Source organism: Palaemon carinicauda, chromosome 33 (assembly GCF_036898095.1).
Source record: "Palaemon carinicauda isolate YSFRI2023 chromosome 33, ASM3689809v2, whole genome shotgun sequence".
Classification (NCBI taxonomy): Eukaryota; Metazoa; Arthropoda; class Malacostraca; order Decapoda; family Palaemonidae; genus Palaemon; species Palaemon carinicauda.
Window position 1 is genome coordinate 34,268,942 of NC_090757.1, and position 26,659 is coordinate 34,295,600.

Genomic DNA, 26,659 nt, shown 5'->3' on the forward strand with positions numbered 1-26,659 from the left:
TTTACAGTATATTGTATTCATTTTTGTGTAACCTTATCAATACACATTAAATATGTTTTCTATTATATTTCAGCGTTGAAATAGTACCCATTTGCAAAGATAGTGTGGTATGTTTGCCATCGAAGCTGGCTCATCATTTGGGAGGAATTGGTCAGATATGTATTGTGCACCGTGTTACAAATCACATATTACTGATAGATCCAGCCACTGCTCAGTGTAAGTTTTATTTTATTTCCTTTTAGAATAGATTTTTTACTACAGTATATTCAATGTTGTATTCATACATATACTGTACCTATAGTATTTATACACACACACACACTGATTAATAGGATTAAGGATAAAACAGAGAATGCAATCTTGGAAGTACAGGGTGGTTTTAGAAGAGGTAGGGGTTGTATGAATCAGATTTTTACAGTTAGGCAGATATGCGAGAAATATTTAGCAAAAGGTAAGGAGGTGTATGTTGCGTTTATGGATCTGGAGAAAGCATATGATAGAGTTGATAGGGAAGCAATGTGGAATGTGATGAGGTTATATGGAGTTGGTGGAAGGTTGTTGCAAGCAGTGAAAAGTTTCTACAAAGGTAGTAAAGCATGTGTTAGAATAGGAAATGAAGTGAGTGATTGGTTTCCGGTGAGAGTGGGGCTGAGACAGGGATGTGTGATGTCGCCGTGGCTGTTTAACTTGTATGTTGATGGAGTGGTGAGAGAGGTGAATGCTCGAGTGCTTGGACGAGGATTAAAGCTGGTAGGTGAGAATGATCATGAATGGGAGGTAAATCAGTTGTTGTTTGCGGATGATACTGTACTGGTAGCAGACAGAGAAGAGAAGCTTGACCGACTAGTGACAGAATTTGGAAAGGTGTGTGAGAGAAGGAAGTTGAGAGTTAATGTGGGTAAGAGTAAGGTTATGAGATGTACGAGAAGGGAAGGTGGTGCAAGGTTGAATGTCATGTTGAATGGAGAGTTACTTGAGGAGGTGGATCAGTTTAAGTACTTGGGGTCTGTTGTTGCAGCAAATGGTGGAGTGGAAGCAGATGTATGTCAGAGAGTGAATGAAGGTTGCAAAGTGTTGGGGGCAGTTAAGGGAGTAGTAAAAAATAGAGGGTTGGGCATGAATGTAAAGAGAGTTCTATATGAGAAAGTGACTGTACCAACTGTGATGTATGGATCGGAGTTGTGGGGAATGAAAGTGATGGAGAGACAGAAATTGAATGTGTTTGAGATGAAGTGTCTGAGGAGTATGGCTGGTGTATCTCAAGTAGATAGGGTTAGGAACGAAATGGTGAGGGTGAGAACGGGTGTAAGAAATGAGTTAGCGGCTAGAGTGAATATGAATGTGTTGAGGTGGTTTGGCCATGTTGAGAGAATGGAAAATGGCTGTCTGCTAAAGAAGGTGATGAATGCAAGAGTTGATGGGAGAAGTACAAGCGGAAGGCCAAGGTTTGGGTGGATGGATGGTGTGAAGAAAGCTCTGGGTGAAAGGAGGATAGATGTGAGAGAGGCAAGAGAGCGTGCTAGAAATAGGAATGAATGGCGAGCGATTGTGACGCAGTTCCGGTAGGCCCTGCTGCTTCCTCCGGTGCCTTAGATGACCGCGGAGGTAGCAGCAGTAGGGGACTCAGCAGTATGAAGCTTCATCTGTGGTGGAAATGTGGGAGGGTGGGCTTTGGCACCCTAGCAGTACCAGCTGAACTCGGCTGGGTCCCTGGTTAGGCTGGAGGAACGTAGAGAGTAGAGGTCCCCCCCCCCTTTTTTTTTTTTTTTTTTTTTTTTTTTTTTTTTTTTTTTTTTTTTTGTTGATGTCGGCTACCCCCCAAAATTGGGGGAAGTGCCTTTGGTATATGTATATGTATGTATGTGTGTATATATATATATATATATATATATATATATATATATATATATATATATATATATATATATATATATATACAGTATGCGTGGTATGAAATGATTCCTTAATCCAAGGTTCCTACCTTTTTTCAAAAAGTCTTGGATCCTCACAAGTCCCCCCTAAAAAGTGTGTAACGAGCCGACGTTTTCTCTGGACATAGTGTCAACAATTGGGGAGACTTTAGCATATGCTTTGTTAACCTCAGTTGCACTTGGTTCTTTGTGGCGATCGGAATTGTTTTTATTTGTGTCCTGCTTGTTGTTCCCTTTTGGGTTTGTGTTACCCTCCAATTGTGCTTTATATATACCCCTTACCATGCCTAAACAGACCATGGATAAGAACAAATGCATTGAAATAGTCACATTGTTCAAAACAAACCATAAATTACCGAAAATATTGAGTCACTGGTGAGAAGCCACGAACAGTGCTGCCCTTGATCAAGTGCTATTGTGAATCTTGGAAGGCTTGCATTCCTGCCCCTTTGCTAAAGCCTGGTAGACCCCATAAGACGACTTTAAGGACCAGAAAACTTATTGATAGACAAGTAAGGAAAGATCTTCGCTTAAAAGTTTTCTGGTCCTTAAAGTCGTCTTGGGGGGGTCTACCAGGATTTGGCAAAGGGGCAGGAATGCAAATAGGTAAAAATGTGATTGACAAATATGGCTAGGGTGTACTTACGCTGCTATAAGATAATGTAAGGCCTCAAACTAAAGTCTTATATGTTTTTTATCATTCTAAATTACTACAGGTTTAAAGAAAGGTGAAAACTCACTTTGGCATTTCAGTATTAGCATGATTAGGAACCATGACTGACTACAGGATAGTCACAATAAGATTATTACATTTTGTTTCATACTCCAGGTGGAAGAACCTCCCTATAAGTGGGCATCTCATCCAAAATGTGTCTGATCTTAATACCCATGAACGAGGTCTCATTCAAGGATGCTGTAGGTTTCATGAAAGTATTTGAATTCCCTATAATGTAAAACAAAATTTAGGAATGGAAGTGACTATTTACAGATTAGCCTGGTTACGGACCGTATTATGGGATAATTCAAACTAATTTTAACTTATAGAATGAATGATTTAAAGTTTTCAGGCATCCTGACATCTAAGGTCATTGACGCCGGTTAACTTATAGAAAGTATTAACCAAACTTTCATTATACTTTAGTGTGTAGGACAGGTATTTTGTCTGTAAGAACTTAAATTTGCAAGTATATTGTGGTCTTTTTTTTTCAACTCCAGAATGTTAATACAGCTCCAAATTTTTCAGTGGCTGAAATTGACAGTTCTACTTTTTGGCGTACACCCTTCAGGGCATTGTGTTCCTCAAAGAAATTAACAGAGTTCATTGTAATTGAAACTGCAGAAGCTGCTGTCAAATATTTTAAGGGTCAAGGCCAGATATCTAACAAGGTGAGTAGAAGTAGTATTTTGTACTTTAGTTTATTCTATTTATAATTGCAATGTAATGGACATTAGCAAATGTAGAGGTTACTTAGGATTAATAGGAGAAAATTAAAGACTTGAGTAGTTAATTTGGCTAGGATAGCCACTTTGTAACCTATCAGGCCCTTTAAAGGTGTCACACACGCACACACATTCTCTCTCTCTCTCTCTCTCTCTCTCATATATTTATGAACTTTTTTTGCTGTACTACACTAAACTGGTGGATATAAAAATTACAAAGACTATATACTGTACTTTGTTATTGTTGTAGTGGGTATTTTGGGTCAATATGGACCAGGATCAAATAGGCACGTCTAGAATCATCATTGAGAACCATGGTTGGTCATTCACTCGGTACCTTAATACACAAGAAGGGATACGCCTATCAATTATGTTAACTAGATTCTCATTCAAAGGGACTACAGAATCAACACTACTATACAATTGTGACCAATTCAAGCCAAAAGATCATGCAAAATCCCATTCCAGTCTGTTTGAGATTTCATAAAAATCTTACATGAGTAAGATACATCAGGGAAAGGCTGCTCAGTCTTCACTACTAATGAAATCAAGGCATGATCAGATGTCCCAACTGGAGAACCAACCTTACTTGTTATAACGCCAGGGGAGTCAGTGTATACGAGGTCCAAGGAATTACCAGACCTGTGAGTAGCTTCACTTATGATTTGCTCACAGTCTGATTCAGAGGCAAAGTCTAAAGGTCTGAAGCCATGGCGATCAGTAGGAGAAACAGAATTTAACCACTCCCTATGGTGAGCATTGAAATCACCAACAAAGATAAAAGAGGACTTTCTATCATTTTCTTGTATTTTACCAATAATGGTAAGAAGACAATCAAGGATAAAATTATCCATGTCAGGATTCTGGTAGATTGAACACAAATAGTTGTTATGCCTGCCACAAACTTATATTTCCTGAATCTCATGGTATCCACATTCATAGCAGGACTTATGAGAAGCAGGGTACTCAATCCTAATATACATCGCCATTCCCCTGGCCTTAGGGATGGCATCGCGTTTCAACATTACTGGCTTCTTAAAATCAGTTAAAAGGCACTCAGATGAGTGCCTCATATTGGAAACCAAAGTTTCAGAGCACAAAATGATATCATACTGTCTTGACGCAACTGTAAGGTCTTGAATATTTGCATGGAGACCACAAATATTGCAATGCAGTAGACATCATTGACGAAATCTGGGACGTACTGGTCCCAGATTTTGCTCAATGTCTCCAGAGAGCATGAAATTTAATGGTAATAAAGAAGATACATCATACTTAAAAACCAAATCATCAAGAATGATAATCAAGAATGATAACAAGAACAATATGTACAGAAATATAAATAAAGTGATTGATCAAACCCATAGACTATGGAAAAAAAGTAGAAAAAACTGGTCAACATGGAGGAGCCGATACACCTCCAGGATAGCCACTTCAACTGAAGGGAGGACAGTAAGGATGGTTTTGAAAATTAAAAGAACTGGATAAGGAAAAGACAACCTCTTGATAAACCACCAGGCATCCATGGCCTTCCTATTAAGCCTGCCTAACACACCCTTTCAAAAAAAACAAGAAAAAAAATTATAAGATAGAATGGTGTGCCCAAGTGTACCCTTAAGCAAGAGAACTGTAACCCAAGACAGTGGAAAACCATGGTACAGAGGCTATGGCACTACCCAAGACTAGAGAACAATGGTTTGATTTTGGAGTGTCCTTTTCGTAGAAGAGCTCCTTACCATAGCTAAAGAGTCTTCTACCCTTATCAAGAGGAAAGTAGCCACTGACAGTTACAGTACAGTAATTAGCCCCTGGAGCAAAAAAAGTGTTTGGTAATATCAGTGTTGTTAGGTGTATGAAAAAGACCAGAATGTGTAAAGAATAGGCCAGACTATTTGGTGTATGTGTAGGCAAAGAAAAAATGAGCCGTAACCAGAGATAGAGAGCCAATGTATTAATGTGTGGCCAGTCAAAGGATCCAATAACTCTTTAGCGGTAGTATGTCAACGGGTGGCTGGTACCCTGGCCAACCTACCTTTGAATACTTATTTTACAGTATTCAAATAAAAGCATTTTACAGTTGAAATTATGAAAATATGCAACAACTTCATATTTTCCTAAACCAACTAAACTAATTAGTATCACCAGTCTTCCTTTTAGTAAACTTATCTCTAAATGTCTTACTTATCTACACACAAATCTTAACCCTTTTACCCCCAGCCTATTTGGAACTTTCCAACCCTTGACCCCCAGAGGTTATTTTTTTTTTCAAGCACATTTTGCAGTATATATTTTTTTAAATTGCTCTAACAGCCTTAATTTTTGTCATAGAGAGGTCGGGTTGGTCTCATTCTCTTGGAAAATGCCTGAAGTTTCTCAAAAAATTATCAAAAATCAGCAAAAAAAAATGTAACAGTTTTTTGCATGGACGTACCGGTACGTCCATGGGTGTAAAGGGATGAGTTTTGTAAAACGTACCAGTACATGTACGTCCTTTGGGGGTAAAAGGGTTAACATGTTACATCTAAAAATAAATATAAAATAACACTATAAACCTACGAACTGAAAGTTTATAATGTGTATCATAACACAATACTATATTTTTGTCATAATACCATGAGACTAGTTTTCTTATTCCTGTGCCAAATAAGGCATCATATAGATTGCAAAAAAGAATATCTTAATATTGTTTTTCACTCAAACATAACTGTACAATATTGAAGCACTGAGTAATATATGTACAGTATCTTATTCAATCTTTCACCTGTGATTTCTACTCTTTAGTAGACAGCTGTGTTCAATTCTTTATAGGTACAGTATAGCATGATAAAATGATATACTGTATGTTCAATTCTACTCAATATTGATTTTTCAATATTAAACTTACCCGATAATCATGTAGCTGTCAACTCCGTTGCCCGACAGAATTCTATGGAGGGATACGCCAGCTATCACAATACTAGAAGGGGGTGTACTTACCAGCGCCACCTGTGGCCAGGTACTATAGTACTTCTTGTTGACACCTCCTCAATTATTCCTCTGTCGTGCTTCCGGCTAGACGTTCTGGGATACGCTTATGATCTTCGAGTATTTTCACGGCTAATTGGTGAAGTATTCTCTCAGATTTCGGCTGTCGCTTTACTGGAAACCTTCTTATATTAGCTAGATAGCTTTTATATAGTCCTGATTAACGGTTAACGATCTTTTGCTTGATTTTGGAACCCCCTTTGGCTAACTCTTTGGATTCAAGATGTCTGACATTTCGCAAGCCCCCTCCCATAGACGATGTAGGTCTTGCAATAGACGTATTCCGAAGGCCTCGGTAGATCCTCACACCGCTTGTTCTGACTGTAGGGACAGGCCCTGTCAGTTAGAAAATCGATGTGAGGAATGCGCCGGACTTTCGGAACTGGAATTTGTCCGTCTTTTGAAATATTCAACTAAGTTAGAGAGAGGTAGAGTTAGGAGGAGTTCTTCTCACTCTTCACTTTTTTCCTCACCTCATGATCCCCTACCTTTTCCTACCCCTGTAGTGGCTACCCCCGTACCTACTGTTTGCCCTCCGCCTGATATGTCTGTTGTTTTGCGTGCTATTCAGGCCTTAGGCGATAAAGTAGAGTCAGTGGTAAGTGATCATAAGTCTCTGATGGCCGAAGTCAAGGAACTTAAGGTCAAGAGTGCAGTGGGTGGAATTAGTGCCAGTGCTGTGACGAGTGCTAGTGTCAGTGCAGTGCCAAGTGCTAGTATCAGTGCCAGTGTGGTGCGTGAGGATACTTCTGTGCGAGCCAGTCGTCCTCCCAGTCCGGGACCTCTTGCAAGCTCCCAAGCCCAGGGGAGAAGCAATGTCGAAGGGCATAAGGGTTCGGCAGGCCTTGTTAGGCGCACAGAAGTATCCTCGGTGGTTGCGGGCGTGTCTTCCAAAGACCGTCACTCCCACCTGCAGACGATTGAGCCCGTCTTTTTCTCGTCCGCTGATCAACTGTCAGGGAAGAAACGTTGGTCTCAGGTCTCGAGACCACTTAAACGCAGAGTCCAGTCCGCGAGTGCTCAGCCAGGTTGCAGTCATTGGCTCAGCTCTGACTCGCCGCAGTCATCTGTCGACTGCACTCCGCCCAAGAGGAGTAAGGTTCTGCCACAACAGAGCTCGACTGTTAAGGCTTTACCTCAGCCTACTGTAGTTTCTGCCGACCCCAAGTGGACTCTACTACAGTCCATGCAAGCACAGCTTTCGGACTTGATGCGTGAGTGTCGGGCTGAGAGTGTTGCGCCTCCGCCTCCGCCTACACTCCCTCCGCCTGCGCTCGCTCCGCCTGCGCTCGCTCCGCCTGATCGCAGTACCACCTGCCAGGCGTACGATGTTGAGCCACGTTCTGAGTTTGCTGTTCCCAGTGGTGTTCAGCCTCCGCCTTCTTTAAGGCAACCTTTACAATGGGATCAGGAGGATTATACCTCTCTTCCTCCGCCTCCACTTGCTGCTCCACCAGTGGTGCAACACTCGGTTGAGGTACAACAACCTCTCCCGTCCATGAGTCAGTCTCCTCAGCTCTCGCTGCAGCGAGCTCAACCCTCCACAAGGCAAGCACCACTACTCCTTAGCCTTGCGCCTCAGGAGCCTCAGCTTGCGAGACATTTACCTTGTTCTGCGCAGCCTCTACCTCATCGCGCTCCGCTCACACCACAGGAACAGGAACTTGCTACTCCGCTTCCGCCAACCGCTCAGCAAGCGCAACCCTTGGGTTCAACCACTCATGCTAGGAGTCAGCCTCCTCCACCCATGCGCCTTCCTTCTGCTTCGTCTTTTATTCAGCCTTTGCAGTCTGAGCCTCAGGTTTTCCCTCAACAGTTACTTGAAGAGGAAACCACTAATATTGTTCCTACTCGTTCTGACTCTGCTGTTCAGCATTCTTGTCCGATCTCTTCGCTACACTCTGGTGATGAGGCGGCACACCTGGATCCCTCGTCAGACGTGGATGAATCCAAGCCTTCTCCACAGTCTATTGACTTTCGTAAGGTCTTGGCTCTGCTTAGGGAGGTTAACCCAGACCACTTTGTCTCTGCTATTCCCTGCTCTCCGCCATCTGAGTTTTCGCTGGGCATACAACAAGCTAAGTCCACCTATACTAAGCTAGTCCTAGCAAGGTCCTCTAAGAGAGCGTTAAGGATCTTAGGGGAGTGGCTGCAGACTAAGCAACACCTTGGCAAAACTTCTTTCATGTTCCCTCCGACTAAGCTCACTTCGAAAGCGAGCGTTTGGTATGCCACAGGAGAAGCACCAGGCTTGGGGGTACCTGCCTCTGCCCAGGCTGACTTCTCAAGTCTGGTAGACTCGCCTCGGAGAACTGCAATGAGGCGTTCTAAGGTTTGCTGGACCTTCTCAGACCTTGATCACTTACTGAAGGGAGTATTTAGAGCATTTGAGATGTTCAACTTTCTAGACTGGTGCCTGGGGGCCCTCAGCAAGAAGACCTCTCCTGCGGACAAGGATTCTGCCATGCTATTAATGTCCTGCATGGATAAGGCCATTAGGGATGGATCTGGTGAGCTTGCGTCGATGTTTGTATCAAGGGTTTTGAAGAAAAGGGAACAGCTGTGTACCTTCCTTTCCTCCAGCATTACACCTTGTCAAAGGTCACAACTCCTTTTTGCTCCGCTCTCGAAGTTCCTCTTCCCCGAAGAGCTGGTTAAGGACTTGTCTGCTGCCCTGATACAAAAGGACACACACGATCTTGTAGCCTCATCGGCTCGTAAGTCTAAGGTTGCTACCTCAGTCCCCAAGACTTATCGCTCCCCAGTGGCTGATACCCCTGCTACGAGGTTCATACCGCCCTTTCGTGGTAGAGCCCCCAGCCGAGGAAGCTCCCGTCCAGACTCTTACAGGAGCAAGTCTAGGAAAGGCTCCAAGATATCTAAAGGAAAAAACTGACTCTCCGCATCTCCAGACAGCAGTAGGAGCCAGACTCAAGATCTTCTGGCGAGCCTGGGAGAAGAGAGGTGCAGACGCCCAGTCTGTCAGTTGGCTGAGGGACGGTTACAGGATTCCATTCTGCCTCAAACCACCTCTGACCACATCTCCCATCAACCTCTCTCCCAACTACAAAGAAGAGGACAAGAGGCTAGCTTTGCACCAGGAGGTGTCGCTACTTGTGCAGAAGAAGGCAGTGGTTATAGTCCGGGACCATCAATCCCCGGGCTTCTACAACCGTCTCTTTCTTGTGGCCAAGAAGACAGGAGGTTGGAGACCGGTGCTGGACGTCAGCGCGCTCAACGCGTATGTCACCAAGCAGACGTTCACGATGGAGACGACGAAGTCGGTCCTAGCAGCGGTCAGGCAGGAGGACTGGATGGTCTCGTTGGACTTGAAAGATGCCTACTTTCACGTTCCTATTCATCCAGACTCCCAACCTTTCCTGAGATTCGTTTTTGGAAAGGTTGTCTACCAATTCCAAGCCCTGTGTTTTGGCCTAAGCACAGCTCCTATGGTGTTCACTCATCTGATGAGGAATATAGCAAAATTCCTACACTTATCGGACATCAGAGCCTCCCTCTACTTAGACGACTGGCTGTTGAGAGCCTCCACGAGTCGTCGCTGTCTGGAGAATCTCAACTGGACTTTGGACTTAATCAGAGAACTGGGTCTGTTAGTCAACATAGAAAAGTCTCAGCTCATTCCCTCCCAATCCATTGTGTACCTGGGAATGGAGATTCGGAGTCAGGATTTTCGGGCTTTTCCATCGGCCCCCAGGATAAGCCAAGCCCTAGAGTGCATCATGAGCATGCTGAAGAGGAGCAGTTGCTCGGTGAGACAGTGGATGAGTCTCACAGGGACCCTTTCATCACTGGCCCTGTTCGTCGAGCTAGGGAGACTCCACCTCCGCCCTCTTCAATTCCATCTTGCAGCTCATTGGGACAAGGGTTCGACTCTCGAAGCAGTCTCTATCCCAATCACCCAAGAGATGAAGACCACTCTCCTGTGGTGGAAGAACAATCTCCTTCTCAGGGAGGGCCTATCGTTGGCTATTCAGACCCCCAATCTTCATCTCTTCTCAGATGCATCGGACTCGGGCTGGGGTGCGACCTTGAACGGACGGGAATGCTCGGGAACGTGGAACGAGGAACAGGGATTACTCCACATCAACTGCAAGGAGCTTCTAGCAGTTCATTTAGCCCTGTTGAACTTCAAGTCCCTCCTGCTAGGCAAAGTGGTGGAGGTGAACTCAGACAACACCACAGCCTTGGCTTACATCTCCAAGCAAGGAGGGACCCATTCGAGGAGCCTATACGAGATCGCAAGGGACCTCCTCATTTGGTCAAGAGGTCTAAACCTCACTCTGGTCATGAGGTTCATTCAGGGCAATATGAACGTCTCAGCAGATCGCCTAAGCAGAAGGAATCAGGTCATTCCCACGGAATGGACCCTCCACAAGAGTGTGTGCAACAGACTTTGGACCTTGTGGGGTCAACCTACCATAGATCTGTTTGCCACCTCCATAACCAAGAGACTTCCGCTGTACTGTTCCCCTGTTCCAGACCCTGCAGCAGTTCATGTGGATGCTTTTCTACTGAACTGGTCCCATCTCGACCTTTACGCATTCCCACCGTTCAAGATAATAAACAAAGTTCTGCAGAAATTCATCTCGCACGAAGGGACACGGCTGACGCTGGTTGCTCCCCTTTGGCCTGCAAGAGAATGGTTCACAGAGGTACTTCAATGGCTAGTCGACATCCCCAGGACTCTACCTCTAAGAGTGGACCTTCTACGTCAACCTCACGTAGACAGGTTGCACCCAAACCTCCACGCTCTTCGGCTGACTGCCTTCAGACTGTCGAAAGATTCGCTAGAGCTAGAGGCTTTTCGAAGGAGGCAGCCAGTGCGATTGCCAGAGCAAGAAGGGTTTCCACTCGTAGAGTCTACCAATCTAAGTGGGAAGTCTTCCGAAGCTGGTGTAGAGCCAATTCAATATCCTCTACCAATACCTCTGTGACCCAAATAGCTGACTTCCTTCTACATCTTAGGAATGAGAGATCCCTTTCAGCCCCTACGATTAAAGGGTATAGGAGTATGTTGGCTTCAGTTCTCCGCCACAGAGGTTTGGACCTTTCTTCCAACAAGGACCTTCAAGACATTCTTAAGTCTTTTGAGACGTCTAAAGAGCGTCGTCTATCCACTCCAGGCTGGAACCTAGACGTAGTCTTAAGGTTCCTTATGTCACCTAGGTTCGAACCTCTCCAGTCAGCTTCCTTTAAGGACCTTACCATCAAGACTCTTTTTCTCGTCTGCCTTGCAACAGCTAAGAGAGTCAGTGAGGTTCATGCCTTCAGCAAGAACATTGGTTTCACGACCGAATCTGCAACATGTTCTTTTCAGCTCGGATTCCTAGCAAAGAACGAACTTCCTTCACGTCCTTGGCCTAGATCGTTTGAAATACCTAGCCTCTCCAACATGGTAGGTAACGAACTAGAGAGAGTTCTTTGCCCTGTCAGAGCTCTCAAATATTATCTTAAGAGGTCTAAACCTATTCGAGGACAGTAAGAAACCTTCGAGGCCCATGTCCAAGAACGGGGTTTCGTATTATATAAGGCTTCTGATTAGAGAAGCCCATTCTCACTTAAAGGAGGAAGACCTTGCATTGCTGAAGGTAAGGACCCACGAAGTAAGAGCCGTAGCTACTTCGATGGCCTTTAATAAAAACCTTTCTCTGCAGAGCATAATGGATGCAACCTATTGGAGGAGCAAGTCAGTGTTTGCATCATTTTATCTTAAAGATGTCCAGTCTCTTTACGAGAACTGCTACACCCTGGGACCATTCGTAGCAGCGAGTGCAGTAGTAGGTGAGGGCTCAGCCACTACATTCCCTTAATCCCATAACCTTTTTTAACCTTTCTCTTGAATGCTTTTATTGTTGTTTTTATGGTTGTTACGGTAGGCTAAGAAGCCTTCCGCATCCTTTTGATTTGGCGGGTGGTCTATTCATTCTTGAGAAGCGCCTGGGTTAGAGGTTTTGTAGAGGTCCTTTAGTAGGGGTTGCAACCCTATATACTTTAGCACCTTTGGGTTGATTCAGCCTCCAAGAGGAACGCTGCGCTCAGTAAGGAAGACGAACTTAAAAAAGAGGCAGAGTAACGGTTCAATTCGACTTCCTTACCAGGTACTTATTATTTCATTGTTATTTGAGATAACTGTTATATGAAATATGGGATACTTAGCTATCCTTTAATCTTGTACACTGGTTTTCACCCACCCCCCTGGGTGTGAATCAGCTACATGATTATCGGGTAAGTTTAATATTGAAAAATGTTATTTTTATTAGTAAAATAAATTTTTGAATATACTTACCCGATAATCATGATTTAATCGACCCTCCCTTCCTCCCCATAGAGAACCAGTGGACCGAGGAATAATTGAGGAGGTGTCAACAAGAAGTACTATAGTACCTGGCCACAGGTGGCGCTGGTAAGTACACCCCCTTCTAGTATTGTGATAGCTGGCGTATCCCTCCATAGAATTCTGTCGGGCAACGGAGTTGACAGCTACATGATTATCGGGTAAGTATATTCAAAAATTTATTTTACTAATAAAAATAACATATTTTTATCTGAATTGTATCAAAATAAAATTTTCCTCAACCAGCCAGTTAATTTGTTAAAGTCAATGCTTCAATATCATCATTGTTTTTTCTAACCTTGTTTTTCTGACTGCACTGTTGTATTAAACTTTATTTTTTTTGTAATCATATCTGTACATATATCAAATTTTTATGTTATCATACTGATAAGCCCTAGCATTAACAACACTAAATTTGATTGTCAAATGAGCTAAGAATTATCACCAATAAAATTTTTCATAAATTATTACCGCTATGCTTCATTTGCACTTGTTAGCCGAGGTTTTAATATAGCATAAATTAGGCTGATTGATGCACTAGTAGTAATCTCATCAACCCCTAATGATACATAGTTTGAGGGACTAAGAGATGATTTCATAAAACGTGAAAACTGCTCCATAGAAATGGCTAACTGTGATGTAAGGCCATTAATCTCTTTCCTAACTTCTGACTGGTCACCCGTTGTTTGAACACTAATCTCCACTTAGTCGTCATTACGTATTAGCCTAGCTTGATCTGCACTTTCCTCTGATTATCATGATTTCTCTTTCTCTTTAAAGTTACCACAAACCCCAGTTGAAACTATCTTCACATATTCTATCAAATGTTTATCTGGATGATTTTATTCCAAATATTACTCTCTAAATCACATTGTTTGCCTTTGCGGATCTTTCTCTAACAAAAGCGCATCCACGTAACATTTCATATATAATTGTATTAAAAAACCAGTAGAAGACATACCTTGGTAATGATCTGTCTACTAAATCCTTAATTGAAATTCTAACCAATTAGTGAAACTGCTGTGATTAGCTAATATTGCCGACGTAGCGCATTGAAAGGTTATGCAGATTTATGGTACTTTACCAGCCCCCCGACATATGTATCAAAATCATTCTACATTTGGTGCTGTATTTGGTAATGCTGTTCTACCCTTTAAACCTATGAATAAGTAGGTATTTTGGTCAAGTAAGGGTGAATATGGTTTTGAGGTTATGATTTAAGGGTTAAAGAAAAAGAGTTAGAATATAAACAAATAATTTACTAAAGAGATTCAAAGTTACATAGTTAGCACTGGGGCAAGTTTTCAAAACTATCTTATGGATCTAGTTTGTTTAAAATTATGTTTCTCTTATAATTGAAATTTTATCTTTTGATTGAGACCCATGTCTTTTATCATTGCTGTAATTAAATTTGATACAATATTGAATGTTTTAACATTTTAAGCTATTTTTCAGCATCAAGTATCAGAGGTGTGGATACAAAGGTCTAACGAAGTGGGATCTGATAACATGATCTTTTGCCGTACCCACCTTGGACACTTGCTTAACCCAGGAGACACTGTTATGGGGTAAGTTCAGAAATATATGATAAGTATTTTGAAAGAAATTTGATGTTTTATCATGCTGTACTTAGTTTACTTTTATGAATCTCTTCTGATATTCTCCAGGTGTTAGGTTTATCAACTTTAACCACAAAAGTTGTAAGTAGTAGTAGTAGTAGTACAGTAATAGAAGTAGCTAAGCTATGACCTTAGTTGGAAATGCAGGATGTTATAACCCCAAGGGCTCCAAACAGGGAAAAATAGCCCAATGAGGAAAGAAAATAAATTATAAAAGAAGAAAAAACAATTCAAATGAAATATAAGAACAGTAACAACATTAAAACAGATCTTTCATATATAGTCATCCTTCACATTACCCGAGTTTATACTTCGTGATTTCACTAGATTCCGACACAGAGAACCGTATAACCTATTAGATAAAAATCAAATAATCGCGAGAAATACTTTCACGTCAGGATGATTTCAAACAGCCTGCGCTTCTTTACACTTTGCTAGCTTCGCACCACTTCCCACTATGCTTCTATTTCACTCACACTCGTCACCAAAGTTGCCATTGTTCCCATACTAATAAACCTCCTGTTATTTATGTTGGCATCCCTCTCATTTTATTGAGGTGCTGCACTAGAAAAGCCTGTCAACATTCCTGGCTACCTATCCCTTAACTGAACAAGAAATCAGACAGCTACTACTAATTGGGGCACTTCCAGAAGATACAGTGGAGGCAGCGAGACCATCACTGGCTGCCGACAGCCAATGCCACTTATCAATCTACATTACTAGGAGGAGGCAAGACCTCCAAAGGTCCCTAGAGAGTGCTCTGAGATCTACACTAAAGAGGACTTGAGGCTATCTGGACGCCCCGAAGGTAACCTTCGTGGTAGACAGCAGTGTGTTCCAGATGGAATGGAGGCTCCCACAAGCATATAGTACTCACAAGTATTATCTTCTCACCTGGATGTAGTCACAACCATTGGCATCCACCCCAAGGAAAAGGGGGAGATTGATTGGAAGGACATAAAACGACTGGTTAGAAGCCAGGACTGCATATCAATTAATAGGCTAGTGTGGCCCAGACCACACACCAGGTAGGCAGCAAAGGCTGTCCTTCAATTATATTGTTTGTCTTGGGCAAATTTTCTTGCACCCTTTCTAGTAAAGGCCCCCATCTCAATTTCAAAACTTAATCTGGTGACGCATTTTCTTATAATCAGGCCGCTCAATCTTCATACTGTATCTTCATAGTAGTCGTTTATAGGTAACGCCTTAACTGGATAAATATTTTCATCCTTTAGTGTATTGAAAATTTCAATTACTATCTTTGGAAATGAACACAAGGGCTAACGACATGAGAATGTAAAAAGAAACCTCAACATTAGTGTCATACCATCACTTTAGGCCAAATTCACATTATTTTTTTATGTACACACTGACAAATGAAGAAACACCCATAATGATTACTGGATGGCAATTCTGCTGTAATATACCTAACTATAACCAGCTGAAAATCTGGTGTTTACAGATTTAACATCTAAAGTCTGTTTTACTGTATTGTTTTAACAGTTCTAAGAAATTTCGTATATGTGTTCTTTCTTAATCAGTAATAAACCAAAAAACCAAAGGTAATGCAAAGCTGTTTTTCATGCCATGAATAGTTTAAAGCTGCTTAAAAATAATTGGCACAGTTTTGAAGTACATACATATAGCAAGGCACTTCCCCCAATTTTAGGGGGTAGCCGACATCAACAAAAGAAACAAAACAAAAAGGGGACCTCTACTCTCTACGTTCCTCTAGCCTAACAAGGGACTCAACCGAGTTCAGCTGGTACTGCTAGGGTGCCACAGCCCACCCTACCACATTATCCACCACAGCAAGCATGCAGAAAATTTTCTGAGTTGAAAATATCAGTATTCTCTCTTTTGCTTCTCCAGAATCGAATAGCAAAATAGATTTACCCTTGTTTGATCTGGTATCCTCTTCTGATTGATTCGTTCCGATGATTAGCAGTTGATCCACATTGCTCTTCCTGCCTTAATTGATGATTGTTCCAACACAGAGACTTACCTCGAACTACTTTTTTCTGCTTACTAGAAGAAGAACTGATCGAGTCATCATCTGTTACAGCAACATACTCTTCGCATTTTTCAGCAAAATGTTGGCATTTCCAGTAGACCTTTGACCTTACTTGCTTTTCCTTCACATATAAGAATCTGTCCATTAATAGTTCGGCTTTGCCTTTCTCACTTTGAATAAATTCAGCCATTTCTTTTTATAATGATTGTATCCTTAAAACTAAAAACTTATTGAGTTTTCTTGGAATACAAGCATTGAAATCAGCAAAGTATTAACTGATTAATTATTAGAGTACTATCGAACAAGTGTTTTCCAAAAAATTGTTCTTAAAATGGTGGTTTGAACAAGAATTTTCGAAGATTTATTTTTTAACGACTGTTTTGGAATAATTGTCTTCCATGTCTAAATTGAACACTTCAGTCAAACCAAAATTATTCTTCCCTTTACAGCCTGTTAGCTCATTAAAGATGAAGACTGGTTGTCAATGTTGACAATTTTTCTGACCACAGTGTTTTTACATGTGTTAGGTATGGAAATAAAACTATTAGAGTTAAACATGTTTCAGGTTCTCGTATTATAATATCTGTAAAATTATTTCTGTAAAAAAGATTTGTTTTTTTCACTAACGAATAAGAAAGTTGCTGAAAATTATTTCTTCAGCAATCATCCAAAGGACCAAATCTCCTTTGTACCTCCCTCACTCAGTCTTTAGGGGAGAGGAGGTGGTAGTTTGAGATTAGTATTATGTGCAAAAGTGTAAAACTGGTTACATTTATGAAAAGACAAGGGGAAATTAATTATGCTCAATTTTATGCAGTGAATTCATTTATAGAAAACCTGTTTTAAATTAAAACCAATAGAGATAGAATATAGAGGAAAATACAAAATAAAATGGAATAAGAAATGAAATAACGATAATCAAATTGAGGAAAAAATGAGGGTATGAAGAATAAACTTTGCCTGAGGTGAACAGTAAAAATGCATGAACAACTGAATATTTTTTTTCTATTTTGTATGTTAAAGTTTTGTCACAATCTGACTACTATTTCATTTTTAGCTATAGTTTAATATGTTCTTGAGAGAGCAGATTACTTTTAAAATAAGATATGGGGGAAGACTAAGAGTTATCCATATACAAATTGAGGGGTTTTTAAGGTTGTTAACTTGTTCCTTCTTATTCAGATTTGATCTTCGTTTGTCTAATGTCAACGATGACAACATTGACAAAATGAAGGAAGATGAGATGCCTGATGTTGTTCTTGTAAAGAAAGTGTATGCTGATAAATCAACAAGGAACAAACGCCGTCGTTGGAAACTTAAACATCTTGGTGTTGACGATGACGTCGGAAGTCAAAACAAGTATGTTATAATTTTGGGAATATTATTATTTCTGTTGATATCGTATATTGTTGAATATTTCTTTTAAAACTAATTTATCAGTTTTATACATTATTTAACCCTTTTACCCCCAGGCTATTTGGAAATTTCCAACCCTTAATCCCCAGGGGGTTATTTTTTTCCCAGCACATTTTGCAGTATATTTTTTTTAAATTGCTCTAACAGCCTTAATTTTTGTCATAGAGAGGTCAGGTTGGTCTCATTCTCTTGGAAAATGCCTGAATTTTCTCAGAAAATTATCAAAAATATGAAAAAAAAAATTTAAAGCATTTTTTTTGCAAGGACGTACCGGTATATCCATGGGGGTAAAGGGATGGCTTTTGTGAAACGTACCAGTACGTCCTTTGGGGGTAAGAGGGTTAATTTCAATCATATTAATCCCACTGTATAGCTGGGTCAACCACTTGAGTCGACTTTCTCCATCTGCTGAAGCCCCAAACTCATCCTCCCCAACACTGACATATTCTTAGCTCTCTTGGTTGGTTCCACTTCCTTCTTATTACATGGCCGTAGTATCTCAGACAAGCAATTGTCTGGATGCCAGAAAACTCTAAATCAATCAATCAGTCTCAGACAAGCTTCCATAGCCTTATCTGTTACATTCCATATGATACATATTCATCTTGCATCTTGACTCTACCTACTTTTGAGTAGTGATATTCCAGCAATCCATTCTACTATACTCATGTAAGTTCTTCCCAACAGTACCACTGTTTTCTTCAAGTGCCCTAGTTTCTGCCCCCTATAATAGTATAGAATCTGATAACTGTTTTATAGATCTTCATTTTGAGTCTTAATGGCCTTTTTTTTTTTTTTTTTTGTCTAAAACAACATTAGATACTTCTCTCCGTTTTTGCCCTGCTTCTTTCACTGTCTCATTGCTTTCTCAGTACTGACCTTCTTTGTTATTATTTATCCCAAGTAATTGAATGCATTGTTCTATTTCAGCACTGTACCATCTTCTACTCGAATGTTTACTTCATGTCCTTTTATACTACTAAACATTAGCTCTGTCTTTCAAATATTCATCTTCAATCCTTTCTTTCTAGGGCTGCTTTCCATTACTAAAAACCTTTCTTGCTATTCTTCCAAAAGACCAGGTGCTGCATAATGCATGGCTGTCCAACCACTTGTGCAACATCAAATGCATGACTGACTTGTGCAATGTCCAACAGCATTGCCTACATAGTAGTGTTCCACTGGCTACCACTACTGTCTGAGGACAACCATCCATTGGTCTGAAATGCCTTAGGCAGTTTGTTCAACCCCCACTCCAGTATCACCGCTACAGGGGTCAATAATGTCTTCATGGAAACTATCCACCTCAAATACCCTTCTTTAGTAGCCACAGAAAGACTGTCCCATATATGCTAACTCTGATGCTCAAGGGCTCCCTACTCGTTTGAGTGTCGAATATGATGCACTGGATGGGAACCAACAGGCATCATCAACATGGTCATGCAGTGCACCTGGAACACTCATTAATACCAATACAATTGAAGAATTTAAGAATAAGGACAAGGTGGAAATACTACGAAAGAAATACACTCGGTTATGGGAGGCAATAACCTCGGGGGATGCTATTAAAAATCCTTCTGTCCTGGCTTCATTTTTAATGTTCACTTTTGCGGATCTCAAGAAGTACCATTATTACTACTGGTTTGCCTTTCCAGCGTTTACTTTGCCTAGGACAGTTCCCCTCGTCCAGCATCCTCAGTCGATTACATCAGTATTTACAGATGATCAGATATCTTCTTTACTTGCTACATATTCTAGTCATGAAGCTCTCATGGGCCAGGGTTTCTACAGTGCTGATGGTCCAGCACTTTGCTGCAGTAGAGGGGCTTGAGTGTCTCAATGATGGGCTGGGCAATGGCGGTGGGGTAGTTTATCCACCCTGGCAAGCTCAACCATACCGCTAAGGCCAGTTCTGAGAGACCAGACCAAGACTGGACCCCTATAGGCCTTTTCCTTTATTTCAGATAGGCAAAGGCTAGGAGAAGGAAAACTCCAAAATCAAACCAAACCAAACCACACAAGACCCCAATGGCGGAGCTTCCCAGCGCCGGCGGAAGAGGGCAATGCCTATCGGGCAGGCAACAAGGCGGGCCTTGACATAACAAGACCCCGTCAGCCCGATGCAACTGACATCGGAGAAGCCGCCTGTCTCATATGTCTTGAGCTGCGGTGAAAACGATGTGGGCCAAGTGTGTGTGCGTGGCCGTTGCAAAGCCACGACCACCCAAAACAATATACCCAGCTACTGGCATTCTGTCGTTTCCTCCACCCTTCTTCTGATAGGAGGCTGATGGCTAACGACAGAACCCAATACTCGGACACGAGTGGGCGCCGACGACGACGACGGTCCTTTTCCACTGTGGTAGGGAACCATCTTTGCCACCAGAAACAAGCTGCATCCCCATGGAACCAGTAGGGAGGTGGTGCTCTTTCACTAGCTTCCTAATGTACTTTGGTACATCCAGCAGACTGGGCAGTTATGGTCATTTCTGTCCAGTTGGTGTTCAGGGATCTGATACACTCCTGGAGCTGTTGTTGTCGGGCTAGCGATGACTTGAGGCTCCTGCGTCTCTCCCTGAATACCATAGTGTTCCTCTTTCAGTTTGTGCGGCCATGGCACTGCTCTTAATGTTCGATGCTCTTTCAGAGGGCTTCTCGATCTCACGTCAACATCCTCCTCAAAACAAGCCCCTTGATTGTGGAAGCACTGACAGTAGTTTCAATCTCCACAGAGTAATTGGGATGGTTGTTTTCAAGCCTCGTAGCATCATCATTCCTTTTCTGTTATGAGTCAGTAGGCATTGTGTTGTCATCCTGATTGATGGTGGATGGCCAGATGATATTGGGACAACTCTAGCCATCTACCTAGTTGATCTGAATAGTCCTTGAATCCACATAGCCAGGCCAAAGTGATGGCCCATCCTGATTTTGAACTTGCTACCTAGAAGATAGTGCCTTGTGAACAGCATGATTGTCTGCATTCTTTGCCCATTGTGCAATACTTGTGTTGCAGGGGATAGCAGTACAGAGAAGTAAGACGTCAGTTTATTCCTTGATATCATGAACCTGGTACAAACATGCCCTCAACACAATGTTCAAAGCATCAGGATCTAACATGGAAGGGTCTCAGGTGTTTGGGAAGGCCAGTGCTGTTGTTGAGGTCATGATACACTTTAATTTCTTGAATTGAATGTGTCCTGCCACTGATCACTCCCAGACATTCTTTACTTCCTTTCTGGTCAGTGTAAATGGTGGTGCTGCCTTCTGGGAGATTGGAAATAAATTCACAATGGTAATTTATGAAACCTAAAAACTTCTATAGGTTTTCCACTCTCCTTGGTTGAGGACAGTCTAGACGATTTCTAATATGCTGAGAAACTGCGACACCTTGTCATATTATGTGTTGCCCTGGGCTTCATGGCCATGACTCGAAATCCAGCAGGGTATGACCCCAGGTCTGAGTCCTTTTCCATCCCCTCTCTCTAGGAGGCATCGGATGGTGATGGAAACCTCGTGTCCTTCAGAAAATCTGTGTTACTATCGGAAGAGAACATGACACCTCAGGCCAGAGTCTAGGAGACTCTTCACTAGCATTGGCAGGTCCAAGGGAGAGGCGTCAAGGAACACAGTCTCTTTCTGGCTTCATGAGACGATTTGGAGAGCTTACACCTCAGCTGACGAGATCCCAGCCAGAACCATAACTCATGAAATCAGAGATATTACCCCTAACTTTTGCTTACAAAAGAAACCTGTCACTGGGCCAAGTTTTGAAGGTAAGTGTCTGGTAGAGGTAGACCACATTTAGGGGCTTCTACTGTCATTAATGTATTCACAAGTCCCTTGACAACTTTATACTTGGACCTGTGGTAGCTGCTCAAGCCGTTGTGTAGCAAGCCCAGCTCCCTCATAGGACAGGTTGCATCTTTATGGTAATGTTTTTACATAAGTCAGAAATGAGTTACAGTAGTACTGTGTAACTGGCTCCTCTCCTTCATTCCTCTGCCCCTCTCATGGGGCCGGCAGTCAAGGCCTTGCAAGCTGATAAGTTACATTTCAGAGCACCATTCTACAATTTGTAACCGAAAGAAGTATATCTCTCCATCCCCCAGCTCGCATCTAATACCAACCCATTACTCATATGCCTGGTGTTGGATTCTTACAGACAAGTCCCTTTAGGGGAGGTTTTCTTTTATTTGCTACAGTACAGTTATTTTAAATCCCAGGACATGACAGTTTATCATCCCTATGATAAACAGAAGGGGGTGATAGTGTCTTTGCTTTGCTTGTCTCCAGATCAAGCCTTGAACACTTTCAGAGAAATTACAGAACCCTCCAGGTGGTTCCAAATGGACTTATAACCTTCCAAGCAGTGAGTCTCCCTAATTGAAGGAAGAAAGTTTGTATGTCGCTAAGGAAGAAATAAAAAAATGTTGAAAGTAATTTGCATTTTTCCTAGCCATACAAACCCAAGTCCTTTAATATAACTTCCCTCCTCACTTCACCCCTATACTGTAAGTCATAGGTCAAAGTATAAAAGAAACTGAATAGAGAACAAGCTGAGAGAGAGGTGGGGCTTTGCCCTGCTCCCTCTACAGGTGGATAACTACCCGTTATTCATTCTAATTATCGTATCCAGCTTGGGCTGAAGTAATTCCCTAGTTAAAGGACTTTGGTTTGAATGGCTAGGAAAAATAAAAATTACTTTTTTAAATGTTGGAATTTTTAGGGCAAAGCCAGGTAGTATAGAAATAAATTTGATTAAAATTCCAGTATTTTTATTTCTGCTCACAGTAATATAATATTTTACATGATCCTTGATGTAATCCAAAGAAAATTTTTAACGGTTAGGATGTCATTTTTAACTCCTTGTTCAATTGTCCGTATTACAGCATAGAGTTGAATATAATCCTTGAAGATATTTATGTGATGTTATGTATTAAATTTCAATTGGGATATTTTTGCTTTCAGTGATTACACAGACTTCCTAGAAGATTTAGAGGAGGATCCACAGTATCGAGCAAAATTCAACATCTACCAAAAGGATGGGGAAATACCTGCTTCAGACTATGAAAGTGAAACTGAAGAGCTACCAAAGATTGGCTTGGAAGAAATGTTGAAGGATTTAAACGTAGATGATCCAGATGTGAAAGAGGAAAAGAAAGCATCTGAGTAACTGACTAAGAGTCGTCTTTTGTTATGAAGAAATATATGTAATGTTTACTAGTTGCGTGTGAGAGTTGTTATTTTTTTATGTATCAAAGGAATTTTAGCTTTGTAGTATTTCAAAGTTTGCATACAGTAAATTACATTCGTTACATAAAGTACAAAATTCTTTTGTACAAAATAAATATTTGCAATGTGCTTGAAATTTTAAAATTCCTGTCCATTGTACAGTATAGGGCCTAGTGCTTAAATAGAGATGAGGAGTTGATTTACGGGAATAGGAAATACAGTACAGTATATAAGTAGTTGAGAGATGAACAAGCAGGATTTCGAAAAGGTAGAAGTTCTACTGACCAAATTTTCATTTTGAGACATTTTACAACAATGTGTAGAATATAGGAATCCACTTTTGATGACATTTGTGGACTATGAAAAAGCCTATGATAATGTGCACCGGCCTATTTTGTGGAGAGGCCTGCATAATTATGGAATTCCTCTTAAATATGAAAATTTCATTCAGTTCATGAGCATAGCAAGTGTAAAGATAATGTTAGTGGACTCCTATCAAATGAATTTCCAGTGAACAGCGGAGTACTCCAAGGGAATGTGTTGTAAACTAGGTTGCTTATCCTCCTCATGGATTTTGCAATGCATAGAACAGTTAGAGAATATGGAGAAGGATTGGACTGTATTGGTGATAGGAAATTAGCGGACCTAGAGTATGCTGATGATACTGTCCTTATTAACAGAACACCACAGGATTTGCAATGCTTGCTTACTAGAAGGCATGAAATATCACACAAAGTGGGGCTCAAGAAAAATGGAAGAAAGACAGAGGATGAGAACGGAGTATGCAATAGAAGGTGAAATATCATTGGAAGGAGAAAGGAATAATAACCTAGAATGATTCAAGTATTTTGGAACTATGATCTCCAATATAGGGTCATTAGAATTTCCTTGGGATAAAGCATGGGCTTGAAGGTCGATAATGACCATGTTGATGAGCTGTTGGAAAACCACAGTACCGAACTTAATACAGAAGAGTTGGAATACCTTTAAAATGAACATCAAAAGATTTTGGTTGAGGATATGTCTTCTGGGAAGGAGGAAAGGGAGGAGGATATCCTGAGTTCAATTATTAAAGAAATGTGTGCAAAGTAGGGGGGAGTTCAAGCTTTAGTTGAAAAAAAACCCATCCTGATACCGTAGTAACCAATAGGACTGTAAACCTTTTCAACGACAATGTTATGTCGCATTACTGTAAATTTCTGCAAAAAAGGCAAAAGTAACTAATATTGGATGGGTTTTTAATTGAAGAAAAACTTGCCCTAAAGCAACAAAGTAGAGAAGAAACCCCCGAACCTCAATTACCAAACATTTATATGGAAGGGGATTCCCCCTCCTGGCAATAACTCCTCCTTTCCTCCTCACACCGCCATCCACTTGCGCCGTCTCATATCACAACCAAAGAGGTAAGTTTTCTTTTGTTAAATTGACTTCTAATGTATCTATTTTTATTGAGTTTCATGTTTCTATTTACCAGCAATGTTTGTGTAAAAGCTACATACTGTAACTGCATCACTTTGTGCTAGTATGTCATGCTACTAGCAAATTATTCATATCTACATTATTTGTAATGGGAAGTAATGATTCAGTATTTGACCATCTTTTTGGAGCAAATTATGGTTGAATACCGAGGTATTACTGTATGTAGGTTTTCCCTGGAATTGCTAGCCGTTCTTCACTTGAGTGGTCTCCCCCTTGATTGCCTCTGAAGAGGTTATTTGATTCGTCAATACAGTACCTCGCTCCAGCTATAGTATTTGTAGCTCTCTGGTAATTGTACCCATCAATGTCCTATAGTCACAGCCCCTTCCCAGCATGCCTCTAAGGCATCACAAATCTCAGCAAGTCTTGCGAGTGTGGTTTCCTCCAGGCCCTGCCTCTGTGGGAATACTAGCGAGTTCTAACGTTCACAAGTGAAGGCAGCTTGCTTTCAAGAATAAGCCACGTTTGCCTTGCTCGTCCCTATCCGAGCATGTTCAAGGCTACTCACAAACCTCTGCAGGTTCTCTTGTGAGTTCCCTCACGCTACTTCACATTGCTTTACTTTACCTTACTTTACTTTGATGGCTGCTTTTCCAGTCCCATACAGCAGGAGAACCCCACTCTCTACAGGACCTCCGCTATCATTTTACCTTGTTCGTTCAGAGTATTTAACGTTTCACATCACGTATTGTTTGTTTACCATTAAATCGTCACTGTTGTAAGACTGTTTAAATAAGAAAGTCTTCAGTTTCTTCCTGAAAGCCCTAATGTCTTCAATCAGACAAATGTTTCATGGGAGCTTATTATATAGTCTTGGGGCTGCATATTTAAAGGCTCTAGAGCCTAAAGTAGACATATATCTAGGTTACAACAGTTTGAAGCCATCTGTAACTCTTCTCGTGTCGACACGGTTTGTTGGTTGCGCAATATGTAGCAATTCTCTTAAGTATTTTGGACGACCGGTTCTGATAACTTGGTGGGTTATTGTACATCTTTTAAATTCAATCCTCTCTTTAATCAGCAGCCAGTGTAAATCAATTAGTATCGGGGTGATCCTTTCTCTAGGTGGGACACCTTTTATCAGTCTTGCTCCTCTGTTTATTATGTTTTGTAATTTCTTAAGTTACACTTTTGGTAAATTGTAATAGATAGAGTTGCAGTAGTCAATCCTGGTAATAACACAGTTTATCACAAGTGTCTCTACAGAATTTTTGTCCAGGTCCTTTTTTATAAACAAAATTTCTCAGATGATAACCAGCAGTTTTTATTACATTATTTATTTGGGCATTTAGAGTCGGGTTACAGTCAAGAAATACACCTAGATCTCGAACTTTACCAGGTATCGGCACTGAGTCATTATTTATGTTCATTTGAATATCACCCAAGTTTCTCGCACTGTTTCTCTTACCCACCACCAAGAATTCAGTTTTGTTCTCATTTAATTTTAGTTGTTTAAATGTCATCCATTCTTTAACACTATCAATGATTTCGTTTAGAGTTTCAGTAGTGTCATCTATATCATTTATGGATAAGTAAAATTGTGTGTCATCCGCAAATAGTTTGAACTTCACGTCATGCCTTTGTAGTATTTTCGATAGACCAATAGTATAGATGCAGAATAAGATTGGGCCAAGTACCTGGGGTACCACTCTGTTTAAGGGTTCATATGATGAAAAAGAGTTTCCAATTTGTACACAGTAATTTCTACCAACTAAGTAGTCTTTTACGTATTTGAAGGCTTGATATTCAACGCCGATGGACCATGGATCATTTAGTAGCAGTTCATGCACAACTGTATCAAAAGCAGCACTGAGATCGAGCAATATTAAAATACCACATTTATTTTCATCCATCATTTCCAGCATATCATTTACAACAGAGCAGATGGTTGTTTCCGTAGAGTATAGTTTTCTGTAAGCAGATTGGTTGTCAGGCAAAGCTTCTATTACTTCCAAGTGACTGACTAGTTGTTCAAGAATTACATATTCATGCACTTTTGAAACAAAGGATAGATTCGAAATAGGTCTACTGTATATGAGCTTAATTCCTGGTAGTCCAGTGCATTTTTCAGAACTGGTGTGACTACAGTATAGCCATTTTCTCAGATTTAGGAAACTTACATTCATCAATTCTTGCATTTGCTAATCTC

General features: G+C 41.0%; 1 protein-coding gene across 1 annotated transcript in view; it reads left to right on the forward strand.

Annotated features, from left to right (window-relative positions):
• Positions 1 to 23,160, forward strand: part of Nmd3 (60S ribosomal export protein NMD3) — a 63,344-nt gene extending 40,184 nt beyond the window's left edge. Inside the window, exons 6-10 of the mRNA XM_068356932.1 lie at positions 74 to 216; positions 3,175 to 3,317; positions 14,206 to 14,318; positions 17,566 to 17,742; positions 22,768 to 23,160. Of these exons, the coding sequence (XP_068213033.1) occupies positions 74 to 216; positions 3,175 to 3,317; positions 14,206 to 14,318; positions 17,566 to 17,742; positions 22,768 to 22,972 (781 nt within the window). The 3' untranslated portion in view covers positions 22,973 to 23,160. The remainder of the gene's footprint in view (positions 1 to 73; positions 217 to 3,174; positions 3,318 to 14,205; positions 14,319 to 17,565; positions 17,743 to 22,767) is intronic.
• The last annotated feature ends 3,499 nt before the right edge of the window (positions 23,161 to 26,659 follow it).